The sequence below is a fragment of the Apodemus sylvaticus genome, chromosome 21 (assembly GCF_947179515.1).
Source record: "Apodemus sylvaticus chromosome 21, mApoSyl1.1, whole genome shotgun sequence".
Taxonomy (NCBI): domain Eukaryota; kingdom Metazoa; phylum Chordata; class Mammalia; order Rodentia; family Muridae; genus Apodemus; species Apodemus sylvaticus.
Window position 1 is genome coordinate 5,131,578 of NC_067492.1, and position 11,353 is coordinate 5,142,930.

The 11,353-nt window shown below is 47.5% G+C and overlaps 1 protein-coding gene across 1 annotated transcript; it reads left to right on the forward strand.

Moving 5' to 3' along the window:
* The first annotated feature begins 2,379 nt into the window (after positions 1-2,379).
* On the forward strand, positions 2,380-11,353 carry LOC127672085 (cytochrome c oxidase subunit 6C-2-like). Its single transcript, XM_052167292.1, has 2 exons — positions 2,380-2,475; positions 11,108-11,353. The coding sequence occupies exons 1-2, from the start codon at positions 2,380-2,382 to the stop codon at positions 11,351-11,353; spliced, it is 342 nt and encodes a 113-aa protein (XP_052023252.1).

Here is an 11,353-nt window from a genome sequence, read left to right on the forward strand (position 1 = left end):
ATCAGAATTCTCCCCTCTCGGAATCTAAACCATGCATACATAGAGGCTTTTGTCAAGATATTAAAACGTCCTTCTCAGGTACCTCCACGCTCCCAGGGGCCCCTGCAGCTGGGTACCTTAAAGTCTCACTGTTAGCAGCTCTTAGTGACACAAGGCATGATGGCGGCCACCCTCTGTGCCTGGCCAGAAATTTCCTGACTTGTGCTGCGAGTATGAAGTGCTGTATCACCAAAGTTCAGGCTTATGAATTCCATCACCCTGAACCCGTAGACCTGAGTGCCAGGCTCACTGTATGCTAGGCACTAGTCACAGACAAGGTGGCCACCTGAGTGCCAGGCTCACTGTATGCTAGGCACTAGTCACAGACAAGGTGGGCACTATTCTAGTTTGTTCTTGGTGCAGTGTGGGGCTAAGGCGCCTCCAGACATCAGCTCTAAGGGTAATGGAGGCAGAGAGTGTAGGTGGTGAGTGCGTGCTTGACCACACCACACTGCTCACCTCTACTGCTCGGCATGCTGACCAGAGAGACCCAGAGCTGGTGCGGGGATGCGCCCAGAAAGGCCGACAGGCTGTACATTGAAGCTGTATGCACTTCCACAGACAAATTGCTTTTCAGCAAAAATAAAGGATGACAAACCTGCTTCTTTCGCCCCAACTCTCTGTGAAGAGTGTTGAGAAGAGTTACTCTGTGTGCTAGAGTCTGAAACCACATGGGCAGTTGTAAGTCACTGTCCCCCATGCTCAGGACTGGAACTATCTGGCCGGGCAACTCTCACCAGATGGATCTGCTGCCTCCTGGGAACATGGAAGCAACCCTGTTCCTTATGTGAGGGCTGCCAGGTCACCAAGGGTGTCAGGCAAACCCCATGAGGGTTTGTTCACACACTGAAGAGATGCTTTCTCTCCTGAACTTTCAGGTAGCTTTCTTGGAGCCTCCCTAGGTCCAGGGCTGTGGGGAGGATGTGGCTGGAAGCTGAATGGTTAGTGACTCAGCCCCTTGTAATTCTGAATTGCTCCTTTCTCCCTGAAGTGTCCAGGCCACAGGGCAAATGGGCATCAGATGGGAACCTATCCACAACAGCCCAACATTCTGGTGTCAGAGGGTGGGTCAGCAAGAGCCGGGCAGAACAGGTTTACTTTATCAGAACTTTTTCTGAGTCCAGGGAGGCTTCAAAATAGACTTCTGGACTTGATTTCTTTGTTTTTGTTGTTTTGTTTTGAGATAGGATCTCAGTTATCTCAGGCTGGTTTCAAACCCCCTCTTTTAGTAAAGAATGACCTTTGGACCCCTGACCTTCCCACCCTCATCTCCTGAGTGCTAGGATTACCACCATACCCAGTTTATATAGTACCAGGACTGCAACCCTGTGTTTTGTGCAGGTTAGCCAACCACTTTATTCATTGAGCTAAGGGTCCAACCTGAAAAATGCCATATCTATCATACATTCAACAAAAATTTACAGTCCATAGACATGTATAATATTGGAGGGAGATTTACCTTGCCAGGCTGAAGGCCCAGTGAGGTCTGTAATTAGGTTTTGCCTTGGCCTCTCTGGGCTGTGTTCCTTCCTCCTGAACATGTGGCAGGACTCCTGCTGGAGTAAGGGTCTTCTGATCTACAACTGGACAAAGTAGATCCTTGGAGGGTTTACCAACTCCTACATGGGAAGGTATAGGAGGTCACGGGCTTTGGGAGAGGGCTTCTAGCCTGAAGAGCTGGAATTCTGCTTTTTCTGGCTGCTTGGAAGGAATGGGGGTGGGGGCCTGGGGGGCAGGAGAGAGAGGCACAGGAAATAAAGACCTAGTGTCTGAGCCTTCTTCCTTCAGATCAACATGCCATTCTTTGAGGTATCATAGTCTGATCCCTAAGCTAGACTTTGAGGTGACGTACATCCTACTACATGTCCTCGCTGGTCATTCTTGCTCCCTTGGGGCCACGTTTGCTATGTGCTGAGGGGTGGTCTTCCTGTCCACTCTCTTCCCAGCTGTGCTCAGGACTCAGAGCAGCTTTGCCTCTATGGTGACCTGAGATCTAGACTTCTCTCACCTGGGCTAGGAAGCAGGACATCAAAGGTGCAACACTCTGCGCATGTACACATTCAAGCGTGTTTTACATGTACACTTTCTTTTCTGAATTCTGAAGCAGAGTCCTCCCGGCTGTTGGCTAACATCCCTTCAGCATCAGGAGACTCTACTCCCCCTCGAACAGAAGCAGGCTGCCCTGAGTTTATGGCTGCTTCTGGAGACCCAGCCTTCATTTCCCAGTGGACCTTGGCTCTGACTGATTGAGAGAAGCCTGTGTGGACGCCCTGCTTTGTGCTTTATGTAGTGATTTTTCAAAGTGCAGAGTCTTCCTGGGGCATGAGGAGATGAGGTGCTATGGAGGCGTTGGGCCGCCATTGTGGAAACTACCTCCCTGTGTCTGAGCAGCAAGTCTGCGCCAGCTCAGAATCAGAGAATGTGACTGAGATGCCGGTGTGCAGGAACTAGACCAGAACTCGACATAAGGTCGTCCTTGTCTGTCCCCAAAGCAAATGTCTCCAACTGGAGAATGAGTGGAGGGCTCTTGGACTGTGTTTTGAGATGATTGTTAATTCCTCGGCTGGGTCAACATTACTGCAGTTATGCAGAAAATACCCTCATTTTCAGGAACTGTGTGTTGGCGTATTTGTGAGTGAGATGTCTTAATGTCTGCATCTTACTTTCAAATGACCCAGCAAAAAAGTATTTACATTTATAGAGAGAGCATTGTGAATACTACATAGAGACAGAGAAAGAAAGAGAAAATGCATATGGAAACATTTGCTGTTGAGTCGGGCAGAGAGCAAGATGGAGCCGCCTCTGTTCAGTTCTCAAGGCCTTTTATCTATGCTGTAAGCATTTCCAAGTGAAAAGTTAGAAGAAGAAAATATGGGACAAAGGCAGGGAGTCTGGTGAACAGTTGTAATGAAAATAATTACAATTTTTACTGAAAACGAAAAATCCCAGACATTGGGGCCAGACAGAAACATCCGGTGAGCCCAGCTGGCTGTCAATCAATCAATTATTTTAACAGGTGTTTATTACTGGTCTGTGCTGGGCCTAGAATGTCTGCAAATAACGAAAAGAGAAACAAAACTACACAGTGTGGGCTTCTTGTGTTTGAAATGCTGATGACAAAATTCAGCTCCTGAGAATGCTTTGCTCTACTTAACATGCCTTTGTCCCGGTAGAGGGGCGGGAGAGGAAGTTGGGGGGGGACCACACCAATGTTGCACCTCTGTTAGCAAGGGAGACCTCTCCCAGACACTGCGTACCCAGACAAAAAGAAATGATCCAGGCTGTCTCAGGATGCTAGACAAGATGGGTTATATGAAGAGGCCCTCAGTCAGACCCTAAAGAGGGCCAGCATGAACAGCATGTCCAGAGGTCTGAGGCAGAGAAGAGAACAGCAACAACTGGTTACAGGCAAGTGAAGAAAGCATTTAGCCTCTGCAGGGCGGTGATAGTGGAGAGCCCTGGAGAGAGGGGCTGAAGAGGGGCTCCTTAAAAGTGGGTCGTGCCACAGCTGGTTCCAACCACGGACCAGGCAATGAGTCCAGAGCCCCTCAGAAGCCGTGGAGAGAGGTTCCGTCCAGAGCCATGTCAAAGCAATTACACAACCAGTTTAATGGGGTAATTACCTAGCACACTTGTTTAAAGTGGCATGGAGAGGGACAGTCCCCTACCAGGCACTCAGAGCTGTGTCTACCAAGAAGCTCTGACTTCTCGCTTGGGCCCAGGATGAAGCCTGGCACCTCTGTCTTTACTGTATTGGTATCTCCTATACCTTGGATATCTCCTATATGCTTGACTCTGTATGTGGATGTTAACCCTTCAAGGAATGACTGTCTAGCCTACCTCACCTCCCTTTGAGGCTGATATGAGCCATTACCCCAAACCTGCGATCACCCATTCTAGGAATAGCAGAGTTTCAAGGACAAATAACCCTGCTGTGAGGGCAATTATCTATGAGAGCGAGGTTTCACTTGGAGCAGAAGTAATCATTTCTTGAGAACCACTGTCCCTTCAAGCACTAAGGACTCTCTTAGATTGCAAAGCTGAGATAAGATGAGTATGTTCACACCTTGACCAGGACTGGTTAATCATACAGACCTTGTGCCTCACCTCCATTCTTTCTCAGTTTAAATCTAAAGTTCATGTTAGTGTCTCCAAAGACAAGCTCGGAGGTCAGCAGACCTTCATCTGTTCCCTCTTCCCCAACATGCGGATTAAATCTCCCACTCTCTGCCTTCAGCTGTTCTGCTTGTCTCTTCCGCTGATGGAAAGGAAAGGTGGCCGAGTCACCTTGGAGCTACTAGAGTCTGGGCTCCTGCCCAGATTGGTTAAGATTCCTGAGTATTTCGTTGAGTAGCTAAGGGTAAACATTCAAAGTATCACCTCCATTCAGTTGACAAAAAGATAACTGCAAGAGCAGTTACTAAGTATCAGTCAAAATCTAGTCTGTTTTGTTTGGTTTTAGGTTTTTTTTCCCCCAAAGATAGTTTTTTTCTGCTCTGAAATCCTGGCAGACCTGCAAGTAGCTAAATAAACTAGGCTGGGCTCCAATTTTGGGTGAGACTCCTGCCTGGACCCCCCAAGTGCTCAGATTACAGGTGTAGGCTCCTTCCCAAGCTCTAAATCTTACTCTGCATGACAACAATGTATCAGTAGACAATGCAGAAGACAGACCCTGCCTCCCAGCTGTGTACACAGAGCAGGTGGGTGGGATGGTGGCTTGGTGGATTGCTAGGCACAAATTCTTCACTAAAGACTAAGGACAACCGCAGATTCATTTACATTGTAGGGGCCAGGTGCTTGGGAACCAGAGATACACACACACCTTTGAGATACTGCACCATTGTATTTCCCAGGGCAAAGATGGACAATGGGGAGACTGCCGCAACAGTCCTTGGGCCTAATCACCTGAGACAGACAGCGAGTACTTAAATAGCGACATGCAGTTTATGAACAGGCAACTTGCTTAGAACTGATGCCACTGTTCTTCCCTCCCCCTCCCCGTTTTTTTTTTAACAGAGTTGATTTTGAAGTAAATGAGTCTTATTCCCGATAAATTTATAAACTGATAAACCAGGCCTTCTCTAGGGAAGCCTACCTACCACAGCTAGAACCTGTATAGGAACATAGATTATGGTGCTACATAAGTGTCAATACTGGACAGGGGCAATGAAGAGGTCAACAGAGAGTTGTTGGTGCCATCGAGGGCCATCCATTGGTCAAGCGCTTGTCTAGCACGCTCCAAGCCTCAGGTTCCGGCCCCAGCACTGCATAAGCCAACCATCCAAGCTCCCTGAAGATGGAGGCAGGAGGATCAATAGTTCAAGTTCATCCTTGGCTACAACACTAGCTAGAGGTCAGTCTAGGCAGTATGAGGCTCTGTCTCCAAAACGAAAACATAGATTGGTGGGGTGGCTCAGTGGGCAAAGGCAACCCGAGTCAGTTTGATTTCCAGGACCCACATAGTCTCAGAGAGGAAGAATTGGCTCTCACAAGTTGTCTTCTGACAGTCACATGCATGCTGCATCATGTGTATACCTACCCAACCACCGCCACGTATATAAATAAAAGCCATGGAGGTGATGGAGAATATAAAATCATGCCGCCGCCTGCCTCTCTGTGGGATTTCCCACCGGAGAAGGGTTTCTTGCCCTTCACATCTGCTGCGCTGGCCTGGATTTAAGTCAGAAGCTGGCCAGCTACATCGGCTATGGTCCAGCTGGAGCTGAGAGGGACTTTGGCATCTGCTCCGGTGGCCCATGCCTCAGGCAGGCAGTCCGCCCTCTCTGTGTTAGGTGCCCTCTTCTTGTGGCATTGCCTACTCTTACCGGGTTTGAAAAAGTAAACCTTTTCTTTCATTTTGATAATAAAGGGAGTTTTATTCCCCTCTCCGTGTATTCAATTAAAGTCACGCATCACTTAAAAGATAGGTGCTTTAGGGAACACGGCGCTAAGCAATGTCGATTTCATGCTGTGTAAGCGCCATTAAGCAGGGCTTATGTGCACATGCAGCCAGCTCTGGCATCCTCACAGGGACCACCATCCCGGGTACATCCTGCTATTGGACCATATTATGGTGTCTGGCATCATGAGGTCGGATAAGGCAGATCTGTAACTCTGGGGAGATGTGCCCCGGATTTATCTTGTGACTAACACCAGATATACACTCCAGCTCTAAACTGGGATTTTGCATAGCCACCCTGGCTGCCCTCCTGCTGGGCAAGTGTTCTACCAATGAGAGACACCTGTAAGGAATAAATGTAAGCAATATAAAAGAAATGAATGTTACACGGCCCAGAGTGTGCGCGTGTGTGAAATGTGATAAGGTAAACGCCCTAACTTCGGTGAATGCCTCAATTTTGATTGGTTAAAATGTATCCATAGAAATCAAGTCTGGAGTGTACATGTGGAGGTGACAAGGTCAAAGGTCCATGAGGTAATTAATGCATGAATGCCTGAGCGGGGGTGGGAATCGGCTTAAATACCCAAGTCTGGCAACCGAAGCTCAAGCTCGAAGCTCGCTCCTTCTCCTGGAGCCCAAGGGAGACCTTCGTGCTGAGACCAGCTTATTTCCCGGAGGACCAGCCCACCGGTTCCAGATGCCCGCCGACACCTGCAGTGCACCACGAGCTCCAGCAGGACCCAAAACCACACCTACCTGACACGCTGCCACTGAGCCACAACATCAGCCAAACGGGAGGTTAGTGAAATGAGTATATAAATGAATGCGATCCCATTTCACTTTCTATTTACTTGTTGTTGCTTATGAATAAATACTCGTATAACCTGACCTCCAGGTCCAAGGCCTCCTTCCTGCCTCAGTCACCAGTTCATACAGTTTCGAGGTAACACCTCAAATCTTTTCCTTTAGTCTTTCCTCCTTTTTTTTTTTTTTGTTTTGTTTTGTTTTTTGTTTTTTTTGAGACAGGGTTTCTCTGTGTAGCCTTGGCTGTCCTGGAACTCACTCTGTAGACCAGGCTGGCCTTGAACTCAGAAATCTGCCTGCCTCTGCCTCCCAAGTGCTGGGATTACAGGCGTGCGCCACCACCGCCCAGCATCCTTTAGTCTTTCAACAATTACAGTATCTAGAGGGCAGATTCTGTTCTTTTCTTCCACCATCGTGGGTCCTGCGGCTTCAGCTCAGATCATCAGTCTTGGTGTCAGGTTTCCTCAGCTGCGAAGCATTCTCAGGCTTTTTTATTTTATTTTTATTTATTTTTTTATTTTGTTAAATTTTTGGAGACAGGGTTTTACTGTGTATCCCTGGGTAGCCTGAAACTCACTCTGTAGACCAGGCTACCCTTCAACTTTTAGCAGTATTTCTGCCTCAGGCTCCTGAGTGCTGAGATTAAGTGTGAGTGTCCTACACCCATCTTCTTGTGAGTGTGAGCATGTGTGTGTTCCCATGTGTGCAGGTGTCTGTGTGTGCAGGTACACAGGCACCTGTATATGTCTGGAGACTAGAATTAACCTCAGATGCTGCTCGCTAGTGATTGTCCACCTTGTTCTTTGAGATAGAGTCTCTCACTTGCCTACAGCTTTTGTAGGTTAGGGCAGCTGGCCAGGAAATGCCAGGGATCGTTCTGCCTCTCCAGTGCTAGAGCCCATCACCCCGCCACTGTGGGAACCGGGCTCAGGTTGTGCTTGCATAAGCAAATGCTTCCCCTTCTGAGCCATCTCCCAGGCTCTTGTTCTTTACTTTCAGACAACAACAGAGCGAACGATCCAAGGATTGCTTCACCAACAGACCTGGGATGCTTGGAGACACAGGACTGCTCATGGGTGACTCCGTCTGGCATCCATCTCTGTGACAGCTCAGAAATATGATGTCAACAGTGCCTCGGCCCTGAATCGAGGTGTCATGGCCAAATGTATCCTTTCAGACTGCACTGCTTCTATTCAAGTCTTGTTTTTTGGTTTGGTGTCTTCACAAGTCTGTGGCTGACAGTTTGACAAGTCTGGTCCCCCACCTCTCTAGTCAGATCTTTACAGACTCCTCCAGTGGGCCTTTCATCATCCACAATGTTCTCACGCAGCACGGCCTCCCACATCACAGAGAGAATAAATGTCTTCAAGAAGTGCTTTCAAAGATTACCATCAGACCCCTGACTGGTGCCATGAGGGCATCTGTCTGTCCTCCATCCTCCCATGTTTGCAGATGCAAGCAAAACAACAGCAATGACAAAATCCTACCTCAGAGATTCTAGCTACCTTGCCTTTCCAGGTCTGATCTCTTCTGGTTCCCAGGACCACAAACCGGACCACCCTATAGCTGCCAGGTACATGCTGGGCAGCTGCAGAATGTTGAATGATTTTTGGTTGGTTGGTTGGTTGGTGGGTTGGTTGGTTGGTTGGTTGGTTGGTTTAGAGACAGAGTCTTATGCTGATCGGGCTGCTTTCAAGCTTGCATATAGCCAAGGATGGTCTTGAACATCTGATACTCCTGCCTCTGTCTCCAAAATACTGGGATTACAGATAAGTGCTGGAGACAGAACTCAGGTTTTGCATGTGTTGGGCATGCTCTGTGTCACCTGAGCTGCATACTTAGCCTTTCAATAGCCTCTGTCCCCCACATCCCCTTTTCAATACAAGTTCTCCGTGCCCCACATCCCCTTTTCAATACAGGTTCTCCGTGTGTAGCTTCAGGCTGCCCTTCAACTCAGTTCTCCTTCCCTCCATTCCCACCTCTCCAATACTAGGATGCACCCCAGACCCAGTTTTACGTCTATGAGAGAAGTGTATTTCACATCATGAATAATGGAGTTCCTAATGTGTTGTAGAGCTCACCTCTACCCATGATAAGCCTAAGAAGGTGGAGATCTCCTCTACACACTTGAAGAACAGAACAAAAGTGTAATAAACAAAGACTTTGTGGACAGTGGGAAGCAAAGAATAGAGACCACTACTCAGACTAGACCCAACTCTGCAACTGCCCAGCATGCACCTGCGGCAGCTGGCGACTATAGTATAGGATGTTCCAGTTTGAGGTCCTGGAAACCAGAAGAGAACAGACCCAGAAAGGCAAGGTGGCTAGAATCCATGAGGTAGGATATTGTTTTGTTTTGTTTCATTTGTTTTTTGAGACAGGGTTTCTCTGTGTTGCCCTGGCTGTCCTGGAATCTACTCTGTAGACCCGGCTGACCTAAAACTCACAGAAATTCTCCTGCCTCTGCCTCCCGAGGGCAGGCATTAAAGGAGTACACCACCACCCCCCAACTTGAGGCAGGGCCTAGAAATAACAATAGCAACAACTACAACAAAGAACACCCAGAGGACGTTCTGGAAGCCTATATAAGGAACCTCTTGGGTTGTTGGATGGATAATCATTTTCATAGACTGTGGAGTGTGGGAACAGCTCTGCAGAGCAGAGATACGATCATTCCTGGGTTCACAATGGGAGGGAACAACCTAGGCCCCGACTCCTGGCTGCACACAGAACACCATGCATGGCCCTCAGGAAGCGTCCCCTGAGTGGTCAGGATGAATCAGTCTGAGACACGGGCTGCTGCGCAGATCATCAGCAGGAGCAGGGGGCAGCAAAGTGAAGCAGAGCAAGTCGAACCCCAGCCAGCGGGAAGTGTGGCACCTGAAAAGGCCACCAAAAAATCCAACACCTCAAAAACAGTGAATTCCACAATGTCTACCATGCAGCCGAAGATTACTAGGCAAGTAAAAAACAAAACATGGAAACCCATGATCTGGAGAGAGAAAAAAAATCAGCAAAACAGAGCAGGAACAATAGGAAAGAAGATGCTGTTTCACACAGCAGTATCCTGTAGAAATGCAGTCGACTGCACAAGGAAGCAGAAGAAAAAATAAGCATGAAATTAAAGAGATGAGGCCTGCATGGAACTTGGAGAGATGATAACCCAATATCTGAAATAAAAATACGCCAGAGCCAGGTGGTGGTAGCCGCGGCTGTGGTGGTGGAGGCAGTGATGATAGCTCTTGAGAGCCAGAGGCAGGGGACTCTCTGTGAGTTCAATGGCCTTGTGGTTTAGAGGGCAACTCCCAGGACAGTCAGGGCTGCATAGGGAAATTCTGTTTTGAAAAAAAAACCCATCAACCATAAACATGGCTAGCATACTAAATGAGTGAAAGTGATTGTTGTGTCATAAGAAAGAGGCCAACAGGTCAAGAGGAAGCCGTAACTCCGCTTTAAAAAAAAATTGTTTTTAGGTGAAAGTGGTAAACCTAGAAGGGGAAGTAGACAAGTTCACAGCCACACTTAAGGCTTCAGGGTCTCAGTAATGAACACAGCTAACAGGATATATAGACGTGGAATATAGATGGTTTTAGCATCACAGTCTATCTATTCTTTTCTATAGCGCTCCTGCCAAGAATAGCAACAGTGTATCTTGTCTTTTGTCAACAGCAGACTGAGGAAGACACAGACTTAACCAAAAGAAATTAGAATTGGGCCTGGTGCTCCAGTCATGAAATCCCAGGAAGAGAGGAGGCTGAGGCCGAAGGATCCCAACCTTAGGTCTTCTGGAATACAGAGTGAGTTCAACGCCAGCCTGAGGAACTTAGAGGGACCCTATCTCAAGACTAATAAGTTAAAAGAGATATGGGTGTAGTTTAATGGTAGAACACTTGCCTAGCATGTGTGAGGCCCCAAAATTGATCTTTAGGACCTAGAAGGAAGAAAAGAGACTCACTCTGATCAGAATTTTAGTCCAAGGTTGACAAGACACACGCTGGAAAAGTCCCTTTGTGGGCCAGGGTGTCCCCTTTAAATTAATATTTTGAAACCTCATTTAGAAAATGTAAGGTATATTGGACAAGTAGAGTCAAAGAGAAAATATCAATAAGGAATTTGAAGATTAAGGGCCCAGCAAGATTCCTCAGCAGATCAAAACGATAGTAGTACAAGCTGACTGACTTGAATTCAATGCCAGAACCCATGATAGAAGGGAAAAACTGGTTCACAAACACTGTTTCTGAATGCTATACCATGCTGTGATATGCATCTGCCCACACAGTCATATTACAACTGTAATAAATACAAAGTTTAAAAGAAACACACAAGGCTCTCCATATCTCTGAGAACCGGGAAGAACATTGGTAGAGGACACTGGATACGGTGAGTTCCAGTGCACTGTTGCCAAAACCTCAGATGTGTGGTCTTCTGGCCAGGTGTCTACAGGTTCATATTGTTGGCACGTTCATTGTGGCCCTGGGAGTCGCTGCTGCCTATAAGTTTGGCATGGTTGAACCAAGAAAGAAGGCTCGAGCTGATTTCTACAAGAATCATGATTCAGTGAAAGAGTTTGAAGAGATGAGGAAGGCTAGTGTCTTTCAGAGTGGGAAGTGA